The following is a 24,852-nucleotide window of genomic DNA, read 5'->3' as shown; positions in this document are numbered from 1 at the left end:
ATAGCTTGACGTCAACAATCTTTGACAGATCCTTTCATAAAGACATAAATGAACCCAATAAGTACAACAACAACAACAACACAACAACAAATCGTGTCTGTGGGAATCCCTCCCCTTTAATCCGGTCCCGTGTTGGTGCAAAGGAAACATTACAGACTTTTAGTCAATAATTTAGTAAGATCCGTTCGTTTTAAGAAGAAAGTCTATTGTCAATTTTGCATGCATAATTTATCATCAAATTCATATCGTTTTTTATAAATATAAAAGGCCTCAGGCTTATTAAAGAGGGACTTGATTATTCGAGTCTCATCCTTCGTGAGACCCTAAAATGTATGAGAATCTAGAAATGGGTCTTTCTTAGAAAAATTGAAAAATTTACTATAAAATCACTGTAAAATCACACACGAGAACAGACTTTCTATTTAATCCTTACATACAATACGAGACATAAGATGACTAAAATATACCCGACTAATTTTTCCGTACTAAAGTACTTAATAGTGGATTAGATTACAACCATACTTCAAATTGTGATAGAACTCTGAAATTTTGCACTGATGCGTTTCACTAAAAGTCGGTAATACTTTACAGAAATAACAAATACACTAGCAGACCGTCTTCACCCATGAGATATATTGCGACATAATTAGCCATCAATATTTTCAAACAACTGAAACATAAGAACAAATAACTCACGGGAATAAAAGTGTGACATATATAAGCCTTCCTGGTTGTTAGCATCATCCGTAATTATTGAAAATCTTTAATTAAATTTCTTGGTCAAAGCGATTCGATTTCAGAGTCTCTCTTGCTTTTTATCTTAATCTGACAGGAAGAGTAGGAGAGAAGGAAACTTCAAACAAACTTAATAGGTATCCAGTGAGAAAATGTGAGGAATTAGATGGGAAAAGACTAAAATGATGACCATATGGTCGTAATATAATTTGAAATATTTCCCTTTCCAAAACCATATTCAAAAGAGGCCCCTACATTATGAGATCATCCACGGATTATATGCACCATCTTTTTCAAAACAAGCTTGTAGCTAAATAACAATCCTTATCATTTAAAAAAATACTAACAAGACGACCTGAAGTCGAAAATTTCGCCTAGAATTTGAACTGCATGGGAAAAAGAAGAAGTAGAGATTGAAGCTAATCTGAAATCTTCTTTATATCGAGCCTTGATGAAACAATTTTACAAGAACAACGAGGCTTAAAATCACTAAAAAAATAAGACCAATTTAAGAACAATTGCTGTTTAATTTTTAAGAACTCTTACAAAGTATATGCTTATAAAAAATAAATATGCTCATATTGTGCGCCGTCCCTTGTTTACTTTGTAAGAACTAATTACCGAAAAGTATGTCACCGTCTATCAAGAGTTATTGATTTGAATCTTTTAAAGTATATGCTTATAAGAAAAACAAATATGCTCATATTGTGCGCCATCCCTTGATTACTTTGTAAGAACTAATTTCCGAAAGGTATGTCACCGTCTATCAAGAGTTATTGATTTTTATAAAGTATATGCTTATAAGAAAATAAATAAGAAAAAAACTGTGAAGCTAAAGACACAATAATATATGACGTAATCCAAAGAAAACCTACGAAAATCGTCCGTGGTTATACGAGCGTGTAATTTGTAAATTGATTTTAGTGAGTTCGTCCACCGTATCAGGTACTTTCGTTTTCTATTTTTTTTCCGAACCACCAACCACCACAAACGCTGATCGTAATACTTTCGCTAGGCGAAATTAACAAGCACCTTTTGAAGAAATTCTCAAAATAATGGATTAAAAATTTCGCAGGGCTTCAGTAAAGTTGAAGACTTGGTTTAATGCAGGTTTTAAGAAAAATGAATGATTTTTTAGGATGTCATCAGCAAATATGACACCCATGTTTTAAAGACTCAGTGAGATTTCGTTAGCCATATTGATTCTACATCAGCTTTGATGTTGAGCTAAAGGACATTTTGACATACGATTTGTGTTTCCATAGATTGCTGACGAAGCAGAAAAGGGAAAAAATGCTGAAAAACACGAAATAAAATAAAAATCCATATGATATATTTCACTTTATTCTAGGCTGAATCGAAAGCGGTTATTTTGCCGCAAGACTGAGCCTTAAGTTAAGGTTCCTTATTATGTACATTTGCAACTTTATGTATTCGAGATAAATCGAGGGGGTGGTATAAAGCAAAGTTGACATGGGGCCGTAATCAACGTCCACTTTGCTCGACGACGGTAAAAACACCAAAATACCGTCATCTGTTTAGGTGAGCAAAGGCGATATAGAGCTGTACATCAACTATCGACTTTGTTTTGAATCGATTTCACTTACCGTCGCCCTCGATATCCTCCGATACATAAACTCGGTAATACCTGCGGTTTGGGAAAGATTTGCGATTCAGACTAGCATTTAAGACTAATCATCTCTTCAACAAAATCAGGTTGTACATAACATCAGATATTTTCTACTTTGTACCTAAGGCTATCAACTTTTTCTGAACTGACCAAAGGTGTTTCGCAGTAGGGCTTATTAATTATAAAGCATTTTTTTGCCATATTCGAAATACATTTTGGATGTCATAGACTATAGTTTTCTGTAACTTTATGACAACCAGGTTGTCGGAGTAATTGAAATAGCTAAATGCAAGGGAAGGGAAGCCAAGATCTCAGTCTATCAAAATGTAACTGTCTTTTTCATTTTCCATGAAGATTATATAAACAAACTTAATCAAATTTTTAATAGCATACCAAATTGACAGTAGAATTTCTTCGGTCCAGTCTTGGGACATCTTTAAACACATTTTGTATCATTGTTGAAATAACAGTCCATAAAAGAATCGGTGAAAATTATTCCTCGAGGTCAAGAAGGTCCAGAAAGTCTCTTGAATGAAAAAAAGTGAAAATACTTTTAACAGGATCTAATGATTACGTTTCTTTAAAATTATTACTTATTTGAATTTATTTAAAGAAATAATCCAATTTTCATCAAAAGGATTTCGTCAAAAGAAATGGTCCCTTTTAAGGATTTTTACTGACTCGTTTTTCTGAATAAAAAGGGTGAGTTTCAATACATCACGTAAAGATGGCTTCCAAACTTTCTCATTTTCCTGGGAAGATGAAAGCCAATTTTTATGAATTAGTTACAAAAGAAAGCACCAGTTTAATTGATTCGTACTGTGCTATAAACCTTAAGAACAATTGTACTCAATTCACAAGTAAAGTCATTTTTTCTTAAATTTACAGCCTTCATTATAAGTGGATTTTCACACTATTTTATAAAGTGGTATTTTTCCGGACTTGGATGAAAAAATCATCTGATGTTTATGATAGTCAAATGCGTACCCCCTCTATTTAGCACTTCGAAGGTACAGTAAATGAAAAAGGCCCTGAAAAAATTTATGTTGACGCTTTTCGGTATTGCATATTACCAATCATTGCTCAAAACTTTCAGAAAAACACCATATTTATACGTGTTAAACTTAGGTTTGGTTAAGTTAGTACACCTTTGAATATTTTAGGAATATCCTTGATGAAATGGAAATACACTATTCTTATAAAAAAAATATGTACACGTTTCTTTATAAGGGGGGGGGGGTTCAGGGGGTATCCGATTCCGCAATTCTGCCAATCTTTTCTCCAATCTCCGTCAAACCGTCTAAAAAGAACCAAAATTCCACCACCGAAAATTCCTTTGAAATTCAAGAATATTGTCAATTTCTGCGAATTTTGAATATTTTTTGCTTTATATTTCCGAAAACTTTTTGCTAAATTTCGTTTTTTCACACTAAAATTGTCTAATTTTCGACTCTGTCGGAGAACCCAATTTCCGTAATTCCATCTAAATATTCTTAATTAAGAATATTTTAAGAATAGTTTTAGGCTTCAAACTAAAAGAATTAGGAACATCCGAAGACTTTGGATGTTCTTATAAAGGGGGGTTCATGGTTGGCGGAGGAACGGAATCGACCCTTTTTTCGGACGGAGTGGAGGAATTTGGCATAATTTTTTAAGTATTTTTGTGCGATTTCCTAAGATAGTTGGTTTTAGAGTCCGCGACACTGTAATAGCCGGCAATTCTAATAATTAAATACAAATAAGCTTGTTTTTGCTTACTATGTTTTCAACGTTAAAAAACGGAAGTAAGATTTTCATTTAATGTTGAATTTTTATGATTAGAAGTAATTGGCAATTGGCCTCAACAATTATTGCTACTAATAGTAGATGAGACATAAAGATGATTTGTATCAAAACATTTACACGTAAACAAGAAATGAAAAATGGTATCGTTGGATTACGAAAACTTAATCCACTGACGATGTTGGTGAATTTACAAGGTAACAACAGTTTGTTTTCTCAAGCCAGTAAATACTGATTCGTTTCTAGTATGTTCATCTTTGAAAAATCACAACCTGTAGCTAGTGGTTTTGATTGCTCTACTACTGTACCGAGACAGGGTTGTGCTACTTAACCTCTCTTCTTGGCATCACTTGCTTCCATTTACACAAACAAGTGACCAAGCTGGTACACAACGTTGTTTCGACGTTAATCCAATGTTCACAACGTCCATATATTGTTAGATGGTCGTTAAACCAATGTTGTGTGCCAGCTAGGGAACATCTCTTGCCCTACCTTTATTGGTCAGCCGTGATGACCCTTTAAATCTCTTTTTTCATTTTCATAAGACGACAAAAAGTGAAGGCGTTTATTCGCCTTTTTTGGTCGGGCGTGGGCGGAATTGTGCACAGTTGATGATTGTTATCCGATCGGGTTAAGTTTGGTTTTCCGATCTGTGTATTTGCTCTCCAGCTTTTTTCGGGCAGCGTTCCGGTTGGGATACGCTTTCAATTTATCCAATCGGGCTAAGTTTGGTTTCCCGATATGTGTCAAAAACAATTCAATATGGCTGCCAAAGCGGTGCTTTTTCGTTCGTTCTGTGTTTATCTCTTGCCAGCTTTTATTTATACAATCATTATATCTTGTTGAAATGGCTTTTAAACTTATAACTAAGGAAGATACAACACTGGAGTTAGATTATAAGGATGTTCTTTTCTTTAAAGTATGAAGATTTTAACTTATTTGCTCAAGTTTTTTCCTGTATTGTGAGTTATTTTTTTACCTGATAGACCTCATATTTTGTAGCATGAAAACATATTTTTTCACTTTGGACTTGAATATAGAATAACCACCAACAATTACTGGAGTGTATATATACTACAGTTCACAGCTTAATTATCTGATTATTCACAAAAATAATGTTTTCTTGAACTTGGTGTTTTCCTTTTGATTTGGGTAGACATTTTATATGCTTGTTCTTCTGGACTTGGAGATAATATTAACAAAGCGTAAATAGCAATTGATCAAGTATATTAAAGTACCGCTCTATGTGAATTGAGAAAGACCGAGCTCTTCAATCAAATTATTGACACAAAACAAATGATTTTTTTCTAGACTTGTGCGTTTTTCACTGGCAGTTATATATGTTTTTTTTTTGGACCGACGGGAGATAATTATGATAAAGCGTAAATGGAATTGATCAAGTATATTAAAAGTACAGCTCCTATGTAAATTGAGAAAGAACAAGTTCTTCATCAATTATTGACGCAAAAATGATTTTGTTCTAGACTTGCGTTTTTCACTGGCAGTTACTTTGTTTTGTTGGACCGACTTGGAGATAATTATGATAAAGCTAAATGGAAATTGATCACGTATATATTAAAAGTATTGCTCCTATGTGAATTTGAAAAAGACTGAAGTTTTCATGAAACTACTGACGCAAAAATGATTTTTTTCTAGACTTGCGTTTTTCACTGGCAGTTTGTTTGTTTTTTGGACCGACTTGGAGATAATGATGATAAAGCGTAAATGGAAATTGAACAAGTATATTAAAGTACCGCTCCTATGTGAATTTGAAAAAGACCGAAGTTCTTCATCAAATTATTGACGTAAAAATGATATTTTCTAGACTTAAGTTTTCACTGCGATTTGAAAGCAGACACTTGCATTTGTTCTTTTTGACTTGGAGATAATTATGATCAAGCTAAATGGAAATTAATCAAGTATATATATTTAAAGTGCAGCTCCTATGTAAATGACGGTGATTTGATGGCGGACACTTACACATTCTGGACTAATAATGATAAATAATAAATGTATATAATGGGTTAAAATTTTTTAATAGATAAATATTGCACTTTTAAGCATATTTAGGCTCAGATTAGGAAAATACTGTACAATAAAACAGTCTTTTTGGGACGACATCAGGTATGCTAAACATAAAACTTTAAATTTGAATAAATTTTAAATAGTAATTTTGGGTGTCGGTGTAAACCTTATGTTGAATTTTTCATTGTTTATTATAAAAACATGAAATTTGTAAACTATTTCTCTGGAGTTAAGATGAATAAGAATGACACCATTTTAACTTTTACTGATTTACAGCTTCTTTGTTTTTGAAACTTTTTTGATTTTTTATCCAGCTTTAGCTTGAATATAATTATAAGTCTAAGCTTAATAAAAAATGAAAAGTGTATAACTTTTTTGTGATTTTGATGCCTGCATTTAACTTCCTTGCAACGATTTTTATTTTCTTGAATCTGTTGTTGATGTAGCCTTTTGTTGCTGTTCATCTGTATATCTAATTTTTATTATCTAAATATCTATCCTAACTAAGAGACGAATAATTATTCTGTCATACAGATTGTAACATGGCATATTTTCGTTAATCCATATTGTTTACAAACGTAAATTTAATGATTTTTTTACTCTCGTTTTAGTAAATCATATCAATTTTTAACAACATATCTTTCTAGTCATATTAAGCAATTTAGGCTGACCTTCCAGCGCAGCTGGTTTATCTTGATTTTGTAATGGCTTTTTAAGGATTTTAAAGGTGCAAAAATTATTTTACTTTGAATTTCTTATACTTCAGAAACAACACTTACTGGCTAGCTGGGGACACGAATCGAAAGATGTGGAAACGCTCAAAACTTCGGGGTTTCCGAAGACCGAAACAATACATTGCTGTTATTGTCTTCGTCATATGCACTATTGAACTGATTAATTTATTGCAAAGTGAAAACCAACCTTTAGAAGTAAAGCCCCCTTTACATCACAAAGATATCAATCACGAACTTCAACTCGAGCGGATGGCTATGGATAAGAATATCAAGAGTTTACATCGAGATTTAATCACTGCATCTAGATATTCAAGGGATGAAAGGATCTCTCTTGCACTTAAGGATATCGTGTCTTCATTCTTCAGAATCAACCAGGCTATGAAAACCACCGAAAATCTCCCTGGGGAAATGACGATCGTCTTAAATTGCCAAAATGAGTGCTCTTTTACAAATCTAAACGACATTTTGGATGGTATATCGAAAAGTATACATAAAAATAACCCAATCGTTATCGCAACATCAAAAGTAGAGATTTTCAGATACATCCTTGAATCAAAATTGAAGCACCTACCTCATTTGAATTTAGTCAAAGTTGGACAATCCGATTCATTTAAAATGATCTATAAAACAATCTGCAACCATGTTTCGACTGATACCTTGTTCATCACCAGAAGTTTAACTAAATTTCCATCAGAAACCTCATTAAGGAAGATTGAATCTATGATGTTATCCGATGTTGAATTTCATCAGAATCTCATTATAGGAGCATCTGTCACTGATCACCAAAATATCTGGGATACAGGGTGCTACAGAACTAAAATGTTACTCTATCAATACCGAATCACTAAAGGACATGATGAAAGTTTTGGTCAATCTAATATGCTTCACTGTGATTATCTTCTGGGTGCATTTGCTATCCATAAAAAGACATTTCAAAAATATTTGAGAACTAATTATTTAGGAATTGCTTTCTCAAATGAACCAATGTTTCGAGCACCAGATTCGTTTTTCACTAAAAATATCTTCTATCTAGATCTTTTTAATTATCTCAAAAGTAAATTGTATACTGTGAAGCTTATGCTAGATATTACCTTCCCTCAAATATCGAATAGTTTACCAGCATTAACTCGTGAGGAGATCAGACCATTTTTGGTTAAAAATCAACTGAACAAATTCCTCTCTGACGAGTTTCACCATGATTTTCAATGCAATCAAGTTAACATTAACGGTGGAGGATATTTGCAAATGCAAAACGTAGGTATGTTTATACCAAAATGTGCAATAGATGAACTAAACACGTTACTTCTGTTCATAACTAAAGTTTTAGACCAACAAAAATATGAGTATGAATTAGATTCTGGTTCCGTAGTGGGTCAAACGAAGCTATCAGCAACTCTACCCTGGGAAAGAGATCACGATTTGGTCTTCAAACCAAAACATTTTAAACATTTGGCAACATTAAACAATACTTTTCTGTCACGTGGTTACATCCAGAAAGCTCGATTTACAGACTTAGATAAATGTATCGCAAATAAATCGTTGACGTGTGGTTATATGGGCATCAAATCCAAGACTTGGAGAATTGAGTTAATTGGTCAAAGTATCCTTGGTAGTAACTTGTATCAAAACAAAGGTAGATGGTTATTAGGTCCAACTAAAGGTCAAGTAGGTGAACAATGGATGAAAGTACCGGTGAATCCTGGATCTTACTGTAGATCCCACTATGGTGTAGACGTTCTAAAGCATCAACAACACTGGGCTGATGTTGGAGGAATCAACTCCTGGATGGAGTATGATAAAGTAGGACATTGGATAGATTGTAAACGTCCTGGACATCATTCATGCTGTAATAACTTCTTGGCAGATGGGAATCTCATTTTCAGAGATGTCTGGCTATGATTACATACAGTATTTCATGCAAATTTCAACTTTGTCAAATTCCAACGTTCAGATAGAATATATTTTAATTAATTTGATAAAGTTGTATCAGTGAAAGTAGAAAATCTATCACTGTACTTTCCTAAAACACTGTGTCTGGAAGGCTATGGGACGCGAACACGAGTCTATTGGGGTTTAAGTCTGTGATCGAATCCTTCATACCAATCGACAGAATGCAGCAGAATGTTAGTGAATGACAGTGATAGCCAGATGGTAAATTAATTAAATACGTTCCTTAGAATGTTTCTCAGATTGTCTTTACCCATGATTTACTTTCCGCAGTATCTCCTTTAAACGTTGGTAAGATATTACAAAATTTATAGTTTATATCAGAAATCTCTGTTTATATACAATATATTTTTACTATGTACATATAAGAAAATATTTTTTTTAAACGCATGAATAAGTCTCTATAGATTCTTCCAGCTTAAATGACACTTAAATTGACAACAGCGAACTCACTATGATGTGCCGTGACAGTATTCTCTCGTTTTTCTGTACCCCGAAAACCACCGTATAATATTCTGAACATCTTCACTCGAATCGCCTTCAATCTGAAACAATATACAAACGGATTTACCAAGGCATTTGATAAAACAATCACGTTGGCTGCAGGTATTAAATAGACAACAGTGAAACTAGATTTTCCAAATATCAGGATATAAGCGTTCAATAATACATTAGGTGAATAACAAACTCCAAAGGCGATCAGTATACTTTTAGTCAATTTCGCTGCGTTTGTAAGTAGTTGAGATTTAGGTCCATTCTCGCGGTTCAACATTCGACCAGCTTCCCTCAATATTCTACCCAATAGAAAACAAAGTGTCACGAATGTTAACAATATTAAAATAGCGGATACAGTCTTGAATACATGAATGTACGTTTCTGGTACTGCATAAATTCCCAGTGCACAATATAGAGCAAAGAATGTCCATAAACCTGTTAAAGTTTTCACGTAAAATGAAGTCTTGTATCGCCCATGGAATGGGTTTATGAGTGATTTAAACATTTCAAAAGTGATTAAGAAAAGTGTACTCATAGAGAGTCCAGTCAGAAAATAAGCGATGCATAAATTGAATTTTCCAATGATACACAACATAGTTCGATCTTCCATACGACGAAGATAAAACTCGTAACTGATCAAAGGTTGGCTGACAAGTCCTGAAGCAGTATCTGTTATGGCTAGCATGATAAGTAGAAAATGATGCGATGATTTATAATATTTTAATTTGAAGAGTGTGACCATGACTAAAATATTACAAATGACCGTGATCAACGCCATTACAATGTATAAATATTGGAACGTTTGATAACTGAGCTTCGCATCTTTGCCGGTATCGAAAAAGCAGGTTGTCGGATGTTGAGTTACGGTTGATGTTGTTTGAGGTAATGTTGTTGTAGTACTTGAGATTAACTCTCGCAATGACATTTTTTTCTCTAAAATGAAACAGTAAATTCAATTACTTGAACGATGATACCATACCCACCTTTCACTGTTCTGTAGCTTGATCCCAATGACAATGACATTGACTATACTCTTTTTATAAGAACAATTTTATGAGAACAACGAGGCTCAGAAATGCCAAATAATGCCAACAGTTCAAAAAAAAAAAAACCCGCAACCTGAAATCGCTACATTCAAAGAAAACTAAGGTGGAAAGAAGTTTTATGGGTATAAATGCCAAATTATAAGCGGAAAGAAATCCGGCTCAAAATGTCCAAAAAATAAGAATATTTGCTTCAACATAAATCTACTGGCTCTTAAAAGAAAAAAGAGTGTATTCCCACCTTCCATAATACTTAAGCTTCCGAACCAAATCACGACAGACTAACAATAAAATATTACAATCTTTTAGTTTTGAAAAAATCAATGCTACCTTGAAAAGCGATAATGTTATAAAACATTATTGGCATAAAAACACATTAGCAAAACCCATTACAACCTTTTAAACTTTCTAAAAATAGCGAAAGCACTTCAAGATAACAGGATCTAATCTAAACGTGGGCCCTCAGCAATCACAACCCCTTCTTATATCCTTATCCTTCCTTCTCCTAAATTAGCCACTATGATTTATCTGAATTAATCAAAGTAACACATTTAAAATATTGCATTCAATAAGTCATACATGCAATCAATATAAATAACACCATATTTCGTTATGCAGTTGCTCTTCCAGAAAAAATTTGTATATCGGGGGTGGAGGATATAACAATTTTTAGTGATTTACCCTCTGGACAAAGTGACTTTTGGCCCCCAGACAACGAGTTTTACCCCCCGGACAAGCATCGACTGGCCCCCGGACACCCCAAATTACCCCCCGGACAAGGAAATTTTGATTATTTTTTGCTATCCCCCAGACAATATATCCTCCAACCGGGGTGTACGAGCATTTTTCTGGAAGAGCCCATTAATGAAACGCTAAATTTATTCCCCTCTGTGTTTGGCACGACGGAAGTTTGAATATCATAGTCTATCAACAATGGTTTGGGGGTGGGGGCTTTAAGGCTTTCTTCTTAAAGGCATAAAACCTCTGCTTTGAATTAATTGAATCCACTTTTTGACTTTTGAGTCATTAAGCATTGGGACTGGATTTTAACTAACCAGTCCTAGCACACACTTTCTATATCTATTTAAAGCAACCCATCCTTTTTTTAGCTGATACAAATTTTAATAAAAACATTCTCATGCTCTACAACAATAACACATTACCAGTGCATTATATCTCTGATCATCACTTCGAAAAGATAACTCCACTCGCTGTTGTATCTTCCCGGCATTTAACTAAATGTGTCGAAAGTAGAAATAGGTGGGCGAAGAAAAACCACGCCAAGAAAAAGAAGAAAAAATTGCGCAAGGTTGCGAAGAAATAAGGTATATGTACCTAAAAATCTGAATAACTTTTTTTGCATTTATAGTGTCGGCTACACGAAACGAATGCTTAATGTAAAGAGCATACCAAAATACTTAAGGCATGCAAACCTAAAGTTCTACTGTCGTGGGAATTCGTGATATTTATGGCGTAATGTTTTATTCTGAAGCACCTAAAAATAACCGGGTGTCTACAACTAATTTTGAATTTTAAGAAATAAAACTACACGTCTTTTTTATAAGAACATCCAAAATTTTTGAAGCCTTGGGATATTCTTAACCTTTTAGGTTTCCAGCCTAAAATGTTCTTAAAAGATTCTTATTTTTACCATTTTGTGACCATTTTAACCCATTCTCCTAAGAAAACGGGTGTTTTTGAGTCCACAAAGCCTTAAAATGTTTTAAACTTGTTCTTAACATTTTGGCCATCGAAGCCTTATGCTCTTATATAATTTGTTCTTATAAAAAAAACGTGTAGTGGCAAACGCGTGGGCGTTTGTTCAGGCGTTTGTTGGGTGCTTCCGTGTAAAACATCACGTCATTAATAGCGAGGTTAAGTATCGATCGATAAATCACGACGACGGACGAATTTTTTCCAGCCTTCATTCACGCCACGGCACTTTTTTACAGGCTGATCGGAAAGCAAGCTAGACTTACCCCCACAATGAAATCAACTTTGCTTCCAGAACGAATTTCCGCTTGATTTCCCGTTCTAGAAGCATAGCGGATATAATACACGAGATAAGTCTAGCTTGCTTTTCGATCAGCCCGTAGAAAAGTGCCGTGGGGCGAATGAAGGCTAGAGAAAATTCGTCCGCCGTCGTGATTTATGTTTCGATACTTAACCTCGCTATTACCCTGAATAAAACCCGAATATAAGATCTTACAAGACTCAAAAAATAGTTGCAAAATATGCATAAAAATTTTTAATTTTGATTACTTCAGCCAGCATAACAAACCAAAATATTGAAAAACATACAACCAAAAACTTTTCCCACAAACTAGTCTAAACATAATCAACATAATACAATACACATTTTTTGTAATAAGGAGCTTCCCACAACGAGTGACGAGAAATTTATTACATATTAGCAAAAACAGGAATCTGAAGAGCTTGGTAACCACCGAAGATATAAATAAAGTGACATAAAGAGAGATTGGATGATTGGAAAAAGCAATTTGTTAATTAAATCACAAGTTAATGACAGATCCTTCTTCAATATTCCAAAGATGAAATTCACATTTTCCCCAATAAACAATAATATCTAATTTTAGCTGATTTTTTTATTGAATTTTTGTTTTGATGATTCAATTTGCTTGAAAATTCTTATATGGAACCTTTGAATTCACCATTGGGTTTATGGTTTTTGAAATATTTCTACAGAATATAGAAATACAGAAAATAGATCTACATCATAGCTCATAGCAACGACTTCTTAGTCTCCAAATAAAATACAAACAAAAAATACAAACAACCGACATTGACCCAATGACTTAGGAAACATTACTCTTTCAAAAGGTGTTTGTTATTTTGACAAAGAAATGAAATAAATTGAAGTCACTTTGTAAAAAATAATCAAATTCAGTAAAAGAAATCACCCCTGTCTCATTGCTCACGTTGAATCTTTCCTAGTCCAGTGAGTTTTTTTCATTGCCATCAAAATTACATAAGAACATTCAAAATATTTCAAAGCCTTCAGATTTTCTTAATATTGTGAGTTTTAATCCTAAGAATGTTCTTGACATGTTTCTTATTTTCACATTTTGTGAGTATTTTTGTCAATTTTCCTATAAAGTCGGATGTTTTAGAGTCCGCAAAGCCTTAAAATGTTAACTTAACTTGTTCATAATATTTTGCCCATGTTTTCATTGATAAATAAAACGTGTACTCGAATTCTCTAAAATTTCCCAAAAAGGCACCCACACTTTAAATTCACAACCACCGCTCCTCATCATGACTTGTTCATGCTAATTAGAGAGTGGAAGTCTGTTTTGCACACATGGAGATCGTATAAAGAATATTGGTGCACATCAATTATATTGAAGGCCATAACGCAAACAAAAATAACAGAGTGCTCAAAAGCCGATAATCTTTCATCAAGATTATTTTGCTACGTGTTCTTGACTTAGCTTCTGGCTGCCAAAGATCGAAAAACAAAGTTCATTTAATGGCCTCGATTTTTATCTCATATTTCACGTATATCAGTTGAAAAGTCAACAGTAACTTATCAAAAAAGGCCTTTTTCTTCAAATACGTACGACTCCTCTGGGGTTATTCCAAGAAATTGTCAACACAACTAAAGATGGTATATATTCCCGATTAAACCGCCGCTATGGGTGCTACCAAATGGTGCATGGGCGGCGCTCCTACTGGCGGTGTCCAATCAAAAATAAACATGACGTAACGTACCCTTTCCTCTGGTATGGCCGAGTATCGAATCGTAGATCAAATTATTGATTCTGATACCCCTGATAGAATATCAATGAGGGTTGGGTACCAACAGGAGCATAATACGAATTGAGCTCGGCAAGCCAGGAAAATTTGGATACGGGCCTCAGACCAGAGCCCTTTTTCTGCCTTTCCGATAGGGTCGCAAAATCACTGAATTTTGACAGATTTATATGGAAGGGTCGACTTTTCGAATTTTGATTTTTAGTTCTTCTCAGGTCTCTCATGGTGTTTTTTGAACAAATATCAGGATCATCATCCGACAGTGTCCAAATTTCGTTAAAGTCATGGTCTAAATTTCTCATGCAGCATCCAATTTCTCCAAAAGTTGTTATCTGACAGGGCCCATTTTTCTACTCCAGCAAGTTCTCGCCAGCCTTTGAAGGTCATTTCCCCACCCTTCTAGAGTTGGTACCTATAATCGATTTTAATAAGCTATGTATTAGAATATAAAATGAAGGTAATAAAAAGGGGTCAGTCACAATTTGTCAAAAAATGATGAATATTCAAAGAAGTTGAAGACACCTCTTAAGTTGGTACTTAATGCGAGACTTTTGGATTCCGGATTTACACGAACACCACGCACAGTAGCGTAAAATTAGCAAAGGGGCCACTTTTTGCGCCCTTTGTGTTTCGGCGCCCCCTCCAAAAAAAACAGGGGACTGCCCCCTGCCACCACGCCATTGACCACGGAGCGATTATAGGGTGTTTTATAGGGGAATCGACCTGCCAAACCTACTCTTGTCTCCCGAATAGACGTCCCGCCCGCTAATTGTTAAGAGAAAAAAATCCACCCCACCCGCTCTTATTAAGACCCCCCCCCCGCTAATTAAATTCTAATGATTCAATATTTTATTACAGTGTAGATAGACCTTAAACTTGTTAAAATTTTCCTCTTTGTTGGTATTGGTTCTTATTTTACGTGTTCATTTGTTAAAGTTTCTTTTTTGTTGTTGAAATTGATATCAGTTAAAAAAAATTCTGTCTTCAAATTACACCCCCCCCCATTATATTTCATCCCCCGGCTTATTAGAAGTTAGAATTAATTTTCCTACCCCCTGCTTATTCAGACTCCCCCCCCCCGTCTATTCTCAAGACTCTCATATATTGGACATTTCACCTCGAATTCTGACCAAAAAAAATTATTTCAAATTCTAAAAAAATCGATGAGCGGTCATCACCCGTCATCTGGTAAACCGATCTGGTAAAAGTGGGGGAACACTCAAGGTAAACGACCTACACGTTTTTTTATTAGAATCCAGTTTTTAAGAACATTTAGGCTGAAATTCGTCGAAAAATTAAGAACATCGTAAGAACATGTTTGAAAAAAAATGACAAGAAACTACAATTTTTCCCTCTTTTCAAGCAGTTTTAGCCGGATGGATTTTCTAAAATCGAGAGTCAAATATGGTATCCAAATTTTAAGTGCTCTTTATTTTGCATGATATTGTCGATTTAGAGTAGTCTGAAAAATTAATAACGTATTTAAGAACATTTTAGGCTGAAAATTGCTGAAAAATAATAAGCACATCCAGGCTCAGCCAAATTTTAGGTGTTCTAAAAAAACGTTTATCTTACATGCAGCCCTTAAGGAACCAAGTTTCCAAGTTCACAATGTGCACTCCTTCATGGTGCAATATAAGGGTCGAAATAAGCAAAGATGAGAAAAGGTGCACTCTAAGGGTGTAAAATTTGGAAAATCTGACCATGTTTTGCCCAAAACTACTCAAATTCGGCTAAATTTTCTCTGCGCTGTAAGGGTCCGATTTTAAGGGCCTAATTCTGAACCGCACGTACGGTCGTTTTTAAATCGAGTACCCCCGGATAATTACCTTTTCAGATTAGCTGTTAGTAAAATTACAAATCAAATAAGTTTTGATAATAGTTTGAATAAATAAGCTTTCGATTTTGTATTCGTTGAATAGGTAACCGTGAGTGGAATTTTATTATGTTATAAAACATAAATGAGGACAAATATACCGTTACAAAATAAAGATTAAATAAATCAACCCCGGGGGGGGGGTAGTGGGTTTACCAACTGACGGTATGTGCGGCGAAAAAATGGCTTTTAGAATTGCACCCTTACAGTGCAGAAAAAAATCGGTGAAATTCATACCCTTACAGTGCATCTTTTCTTTTAGAGCAAAAACAAATCAAGATTTTTGAGCAAAAATTTGCAATTTTTCCTAGATTTGCTGAAATTTCCACCCATACAGTGCATTTATCAAAAGTCCACCCTTACAGTGCATTTCTGATATTTTGATAAACATATGTATGTATGTAATAGTTTATTTCAAGTTGACGAACAGGTAGCAACAAAGGCTAATAAAAGTCAACGCTACTTTACAATTTGTAAGGTGATTACAGTTGAGGCCTCTAAACCGTTCTTGTACAAATAATCTTTTTAAAATATAATTTTTCACGAGGGCTTCCTCGTACCCTCCATTTAAAATCGTCATTCGATCTGGCTTTATTCATCTCGTCTGCTCTCTTTTTCCACTCTTTGATTTGCTCCCTCTCCATTTTTGTCAAGTCGTCGGTGATACTTAATTTCACGTACTTCTCGTGTTGTTTCAATTCAGTCAACTTCTTCATGAATCTGTATTTGTTATGACTGTCTTTGAATACAACTTTGATTGGGCGCATAACCTTAGATTCTTTTCCAACACGAGAGACGTAGGTTGGTTGAGTCTTTAAATTAACGTCATTCAGAAGCTCAGTAACGAAATCGATATCTTCTTTATTTTCATTTTCATTTACCCCATGGATAATGATATTTGCGTCTGTCGATAGTTTCCTTTGGTCCTCAATTTGTTCGTCGATTTTTTCCTCTCGTAGTAGCTGTTTCATGCTATTTACGCTTAATTGATCATTGTTTTTAGTCGCTTCAGCAAAACTTTTCTTACGTGGTTCTGTTGCGGTTTGAATTTTTGCAGTCTTGTTATTGAACGTCTCTTCTATCTTGGATGTTAGTTTTGTTTCTAGCGTGGAAAACTGGCTCTGTATTAGATTGGTAACTTGATTTTTATCCTTGATGTATTCCTGATATCTTGCCTGTAAATCTTTGATCATTGTGTTTAGACTTTTTTCACTCTCACTTTTGACTGTTATTATACTTTCGCACGATTCAATTTCTTTATAACTGTGCGTGTAGCTTTTAATTCTTTCCACTTGATTATGAACTTTTCTACCGAGTTCTTTTGCCGGAGAGCAACAAGTTATACACACGTATTTTCGGTAACCTTTATTTAAAAACATATTTAACTGGTATGGTGGTAGTCCAGTGCAGGCATAATGTAGCGTTCGTTGGCATTTATGACATTGAATTCTCATTTTTTCATCGCCTTTTATACAATTATGCTCGGTACATCGATTGTTGTCACTCGCATCTTCATCAGGGATCAGGATCTTGCCAGGTGATGTCGTTTTTGGTTGAAATTTGGCTATTTTTTCCATATTTTTAAAATTTTATTGAAAATTCTTCATTTTGAAAAATAAACGAAGAGCACTTTATTTAAAAACATATTTAACTGGTATGGTGGTAGTCCAGTGCAGGCATAATGTAAACCTTTCTGTTTGACGTCAAATTTATTTTTTTGCTTAACCGCCGCACATACCCGTCGGTCAATTTGCCTGACTGCCCCTCCCCCCAAGAAATCAACTCATGGTAGAATCATGGCAAAGTTATTTTTATATAAAAGCACATATTTAACCTTTATCTATTTAACCTTAGAACATCATCAACAGTAGCGGCCTGGCTTATTTTTTTTGGTGGTGCAAACTATGAAATTGGCGCCCCTGGTATTTTTGTCCTTATTTGCGCCCTCTACCATTAAGTGAAAATATTAAACTGTAAGAGCAGTGACTGGTTAAAAATAACGCCCGGAAACTGAGTTAACAAACTTTTATTTATACGAAGGTGGTGGTAATGATAACTTGATATCTATTTCCTGGTTATTTCCTAGTCTTACTTTACTCTCCATTAAAGATCAATAATGGCTGAAAGATGCCCAAAAAATTCGAAAGTTGGCAGATATAAGGGTTCTTTGTAATTCTGGCGCGGCAGGCAAAAAAAATTGGTGTAAGAAAGGTCAAACAGCTTAAAAGATATTCTAAAAAGGAGAAAGTTAGTCCGCATAAGACCACAAAAACCACAGCGAGCAGTTTCGATCAATCTCTCATTTTGGAGAGGAGTATTCTCTTTAACCCCTGGTGGATACACAACACTTCTCTTGCTTTGACTTTTCGCAATTCAATATTGATAGTAGTTTTGAAAAAAATTGTAAGATAAAACAAAGCGCCGCAGGCGAAAAAAAATTCACATTTCACTTATAGAAGGCGCTAAAAACGTGTCAAAGAGCGCCAAATCGCCCAACCAAACATCAAAACAAAATTTGGCGCGCCCTTGGAAAGCTTTTTGGCGCCCCTCTTAGGTCTTTCTAGGTGGTGCACTGCACACCCTGCACCCCCTGCCAGGCCGCCACTGATCATCAACGCTCATCACTATGAAGTATGAAAAATAATTTTTAAATTATGGATCACTTGAATTGACTTGACTTCAAAAATCATTTTAAGGGCTCTGACCATAGTCCAAAAATTGATTTTGGTATTTGAACATAAAAGTTATATTTCAGGTTCCTTAACACTTTTAACAAAGAATGGCCTTTATAAATTGCTTTTTAATTGAATCCCTTAAGAGTAATTAAAAATTTATTTGCAAAAATGACGTTATGAACTTTAAAAAGATGTTAATAATATGTTGCATCACCCTCTTTTACAAAAAATGCTTAGTTTTAATGGGTAATTAACTTTTTTGTTTTAAAATTTCTTTACACTGTCTGCAAAGAATTGAACTATTTTAAATTTTGCGGAAAACTTTTCTCAAAAGATGTGTCAAAAGTTATGACTGTTTTTTTAAGCAAAATCTAGATAAAAAATTGATGAAAAGCCACTATTTTGAAGATTTCGAGACAAAGAAGCATTTACAAAATTTTCCGCAAAAATTTTTATTGTTTGGTAAAAGATACACCATCTACTTAAATGTTTTTTCTTAGCCGAAACTAAGCTCTTCAAAGTTGAGCTACTCTTCCTCACAAAAGTCTTCATTTTCTTCTTCATCAAAATTTTTCAATGCAATTTTTGAATTTTCAGATTCAGGAATAGTTTGTCTAACAGAAAATGTATAACATGCCATAGTTTTGTTGGTTACATCAGTTCAGAAAACACATTTTAAACACGGCAATTATGAAAAATTCACTATGGTCAGAGCCCTTAAGGTCAATTAACAAGATATCTCTTTAGAAACAAGGCGTACTAATGAACATTTTGAGAATATCTTATTAGCCAGGAAATTTTAAGAAGTTACAATCAGGTGAAAATAAAAAAATGTAGTGTTTCCGGAATGCGGGTGAATGAGCTTTTCTCATGCGGCCGGCCGGAAAATTTTTTTAAAACTATTTTTGATAACTTAAAATCATTGAAATAGAACTTTAAAGATAACTTTTATGCACAAATAGTATGAAGTAAGCCCTGAATACTAATGTATCAACTACTAAAGAACAAAACTTGATTTACAAGCAGGAATATCTAACCAAACGACGTTTGATAGCTTGAACAGTCAACTTGATTTTCTTTATGATGAATCATATAGATGAACCAATAATCTGCGTCCGAGTCAGAAAAAACTTTTTTTCACCCGGCCGGCTTCTGGAAACACTACATTTTTTTTTTTTCGCCTCATGGTCATAATATTTGAGAAAGAAGGAAAATTCCCACGAAATCTTACAACCACAAACGATTTGGATGTGCTCTAAATTAGGTATTGTCTTAGGATCTGAAGATCCAAAGGTCCAATATATCAGGAGAGTATAGCCTGGAAGTCTATAAACCCCTTCCGAATCGAAATATATTCGAATAAATTTATCAATTAGCCCAAAAGAGACTTTCTCGCCCAAACTTTAAATTGCTAAAAACGAGGAGTTAACCAAAACTCTCAATATATTTTGACCGAGATTGTATGTCGGAGCTAAAGTTCGAAAATCACCCAGGTGGTACTACCCTTGCCGGTTGATGGGGGTGTGCCGCTGAAGTTCGAAAAACGGACCCCGCGTGGGACTTGTTCTTTCTATGTTTTTATTTCTTTCGGTGTTTTTGCGGCCCTACCTGGGACTCAGTGACACCCCCTCCCCTGGGGGAAATCGACACTTAGAGAGACTGAATTTCGAAAATTGTGTCCATTTTTTGGCGTTTTCCAACCCTTACAGGCCCTTAATGGTTTTGCACATTCTCATCGCACATACCCCTATGGGGTTGAGCCGCAATTTATTGATTCTTATAAAAACGTATGTTTTCATGGACGAATGGAGTTTATTGTTTATCTATCTCATACAATAGAAAGGATTTAGAGCTAATTTTAATCGAGATTTTAATAAAGTGTAAATTCACAAGCTAACAAATATGTACGGAAGGTTCTTTCTTTGGTTGATTTTTTTTGTTAATTGATATCCTTTCCTTTTGAATATTTCAGACATATTTCGAAAACATGTTATATTTTCTCTTAATTTGTCATAGAAAACCAGTTTATAAGATGGGTTGAAAAAAATAGATAGAGAAGAGCTCGAGTTTGAGGAACTGCAAAGAAAACACTCTGAAAACAGTGGAAAGAATATTCACATTTGAAGAAATAGTATGAAATATTGATGAAATATTCTGAGCTGTGAACTATCATATAAATACTGGGGATGCTTATAATTTATTGATGAGAATTTATATATCATTCTCTTTTAAAAAGAAAATAGAAGATGATGAAAAAGAATCATGACGAGAGGACGAAAAAGGAAGACTATAAAGAAGTGAGTAAAGAAAGATAGAATGACTGGCTTTATTTTTGAGTCTTTTTTTTTACATATGGTATGTGGAATTCCCTCCTAGTAGGCCTGAAGGAGAACCAAAAAAGAGCAAAAATGAGAATATCATGAATAATTTGCATTTTGTACAGTACACAAAACAAAGGGATTTCAGATGATTTTTTTCCTAAAGAGTTTGCTAAATGGTAAAGAATTAATCACATTAGCTTGTGAGACTTCTCTGACTTCTTGAATTTGGGGTTTCAAAGATATTGATGAAATCACTTTCGGCTGACAACCGGTACATTATTACCAGTAAAATTTTGCTGAGGCTCGACTGTTCTTATTCTTTTGGCACTTTAAGCCTCAATTTGTTCTTATCCTGTTCTTATTTATAGGGTGTATTTGAGGTATTTTAGACTTTTTTTTTACCCAATTTATATTACTTTGACCCCTAAATTGCTTGAAAATGAGTAATTTCAGTCTCAGCATTGTTCTTATTTTTTGCCCGGGGGTACTTGGGTCAAAACGGATACGAGGATGTGCCTCTAGGGTACCTATTTTTCACCTCCATGACACGAGTCCCAGGAGGAGAGGTTGGCGGAATTGAGAAAAAACATAGAAAATTTTGGATTTTTAGTCCCATTCGGGTCACTTTAAAAAAAAAAAACGAGTCCCATGTAATGTAGGGTGTCCATTTTTCAAACTTCAGCGGCACACCCCCGTCGTCGCATCATCGATTTCTGTTGCTTTAAAAGGACCAAAATCGTGATGCAAACAGACCGAAGGTAATTCACATCCTTAAATCCAAATTTAGTTTTTTATCGTTTGACAAGGTCCTTTAAATTCAAAGGGACATAAAAGTACTGACGAAATTTGTAAACAAACCGTATGCAGGCAGTGGGGTGGACCAGCTCCTTGATTTCGCTCTTTTTTGTTTAATGATGCATCTGTAGATATCCAATGTCTGAAATGTCCAATGTCCAATGGCCAAAATTATAATCTTTGTTTTGCTTAGATTGTGTGTCGTATTTTGATACTGATTTTATTTCATAAAATAGAATTAGATCAAATACTGAATTCTCCCAACCTGAACGCCGTTGTCCTTCCGCGTTTTCTTTTTAAAGTGCAAAACATTCGATTTCACAATAGAACTAAAACGTTCGAAACCCACGTGTGTTCGAACGTTCGAATGTTCTTTTAAATCTTTATACAAGACGGGGGTAAAAAATATCCCAATTTTTTTAGAGAAACTTACTTTTCACGGTTTTCTCACTTAATGAAGGACCATTTTCAAAACAAAATCAATTTTTTGAAGCGATTCAAAAGTGAGTATTCATGATCTTTTGTGTATGTTCTTTTTTATTAATTACACTAAAAACTATCATTGCCCCCTAAATTTGAATTTGTTTTGATAAAAAAGAATGACGTTGAGCGGGAAAAAGTGTTGAAGATATCACTCATTTTAGAAAATTGTGAAATGTGGTCAGAGATACCGACCTCACAATTTTAAAATTGCAACATTGGTTTTGACAAGAGAAGAACTTTTTGGCGAAGGATGAATTTTCGAATGTTCAGGTTAGTGTGATTTTGAGAGATGTTCTTTTTGTTTTCTTTGGTCAATTCTTTTTTTATGACATTGCACAAAACGGGTCAAAAACTTATTATATTTTGTTTTGAGAAAAATCTCCCTAAGCAAGGGGGAGTGATCAAAAAATCCAATCCCCCTTTAACCAGTCAATATTTTTGGTACCCTTCCTGCTGTTAATATTTACAAGGATACTCAGTATCTACTTTGTTTATTTTATCTATTTTGCTTTGGTTCCGTATTTTATTCCATAATGGCAGATTAGCTGCGCGGAACATTCTAGTTCTAATAAAAGCACAATTTCTAGCAGGAAAAAACTCTTGTCTAATGCTCATTCCGACATTTTAAATTTTCCGGGGGTTTTGCTGTTTGGGATTGTTTAGGTCAGGGTTGCTAGTAACGGCTTGTCACTGTGCCGGGTGCATACTCGGCGCCCTGAGCCCCGCAGGGTTGCTAGTAACGGCTCGAATTTCAGTCAGGTTAAAAAAAGGGGCAATTTTACCCATATTATAATAACATTACCCCCGTCTTTTTATTCACTCAATAAGTATTTCCAAATTTTGTGTTCTGCTGTGCGAGTGTGGCTCAACGGATAGCGCGCTGGGTTTCTGATCAGAAAATCTTTCATTTGGTGGGTTCGAATCCCAGTCGGGTCGATATTTCAAGGTCAGTTAAAACACTTTAAAGTAGTCAGAAAACATAGTAAATAAGTCAGAAAGGTCACCAGGGGGTCAGAAAAGAGCCTCAGAGAAGATAGGCAGAAATAAAAAGTCGATGTCGGAACGAGCAATAGACAAGAGTTCTTTCCTTTCTAGCATAGATGCTAATGTCTCAAGTTTCTGTCTAAATCCACCTCCATCGACTATGAATTCAACACCTGCCTGATATAGAGCCCTAAAGACCAAAGACATGAAAAAATAGGGAAAAACTTTTGACACCTCTTCCCCTAGAATCCTCCACCCCATCTACTACTGTAGTAGATATTTTCTGACAATTATACCAAGTTCCGCGCACCTTCTATAAATCTTGGTGCGGACAAGGTACACCTATACCTCAGATATTCGCCCAAAAAGGCAAAAAAAAAAATGCTAAAGTTAGCTGAACTTGAAGAAAAAAAATAGCTGAACTCTGCACCTGACGTTAAAAAACCGTTTGGACTTGCACCTGAAAACCTCAAATTTTGCACCTGCACTCGACTTTTTCCGAGTTGTGCACTCGAGATCTTGAGCAAATGTGCCACACTTTGCAAACTGGGAAATCTGAATACTGTTTTTCCCGAGTTTCGGGTCCCGGCTTTCCGAATTTAGGGGTGCAGACATAATCTTGGTTTTCAGAATTTTTTGTTTCCAACTTATAAAGTCCGTTACTTTCTAGCGTTTATTGTGCTCGAACGTGTCTACAGTTGACTCGGATGCAGCGCATGCTCACTTCATCGCCTTAATATATTGCGTGCAGTACACCAGTGTCTCGATAGAAAGGCTATGCCGTCTTCTAAAGCATTGAACTTCCTTTGTAAATGATTTGTAAATTATCTTCGTTATCTCTTTATCTGGGATTTCCGTTGGCGTTGATACAGGAAAAAAGTTATTAGAGTAAAGAAAATTAATGTTATTTCAAACACTTAGCCAGCTCTATTAAAACCATCCCCAGATGAGCTTTCATCCACCAAATTTCCGGTTCTTCCTTCAATTTGAATTCATTATTTTTCATAGTATAAAAATCTTCATTATAGTAAAGTTTATTTTAGTACTGTCTGTTTTGTTGATTTTGTTAGTTTTGAATTTTTAAGGTAATATTGCTAGCGTAATCATATGAATCTCCTCATGTAGAACGAAAGTTAATGAGTTCTCTGAAGTCATTCTAAACGAGGTCCTGACCACGACATTTTCCGGTCTCCTCGAAAATTTGCTGATGATTTCAAGATACCAATCATTTTATAATCTGATTATCTTAATGGAGTGCGGTTACCAAAGGTTTTCCGTGATAAAATGTGGTTCAATCACTTTATATATAATACATAATAGCGAATGATTTATATTTTCTGTTAGATATGTGATAAGATGGGCTTTCTCTTATACATGATAATTCAATTGGTTTGAGCTCGGTAGCTGGCGGTTGGATTTCATTGGCTTTGGCTTTGATTTGATTTGAAGAAGGTTAACATTTATCAACGGTATTTTTGCTTGGTCAAAATTGAGCCAAATATCTTCTGTCAGGGTCAGAATATAGTCTGTTGGTTTCAATATTTCCTGAAAAT

At 34.7% G+C, this 24,852-nt stretch overlaps 2 protein-coding genes across 2 annotated transcripts; one reads left to right on the top strand and one right to left on the bottom strand.

The window, feature by feature from the left end:
- Nucleotides 1-4,262: 4,262 nt before the first annotated feature.
- Nucleotides 4,263-9,242, top strand: LOC136816253 (uncharacterized). The gene is made up of 2 exons (XM_067072583.1): nt 4,263-4,344; nt 6,939-9,242. Exon 2 carries the CDS (start codon nt 6,979-6,981, stop codon nt 8,803-8,805), a length of 1,827 nt encoding a protein of 608 aa, XP_066928684.1. The 5' UTR covers nt 4,263-4,344; nt 6,939-6,978; the 3' UTR covers nt 8,806-9,242.
- LOC136816256 (probable glycoprotein hormone G-protein coupled receptor) lies at nt 9,222-10,272 on the bottom strand. Its single transcript, XM_067072584.1, has one exon. The coding sequence runs from the start codon at nt 10,124-10,126 to the stop codon at nt 9,272-9,274; it is 855 nt and encodes a 284-aa protein (XP_066928685.1). The 5' UTR covers nt 10,127-10,272; the 3' UTR covers nt 9,222-9,271.
- Nucleotides 10,273-24,852: the final 14,580 nt, after the last annotated feature.

The sequence above is a fragment of the Clytia hemisphaerica genome, unplaced genomic scaffold (genome assembly GCF_902728285.1).
Source record: "Clytia hemisphaerica strain Z4C2 unplaced genomic scaffold, Clytia hemisphaerica genome assembly, whole genome shotgun sequence".
In the NCBI taxonomy this organism is placed as follows: Eukaryota; Metazoa; Cnidaria; class Hydrozoa; order Leptothecata; family Clytiidae; genus Clytia; species Clytia hemisphaerica.
Note: the sequence above shows the minus strand (reverse complement) of the source record. Positions and strands in the feature narration are given on the sequence as shown.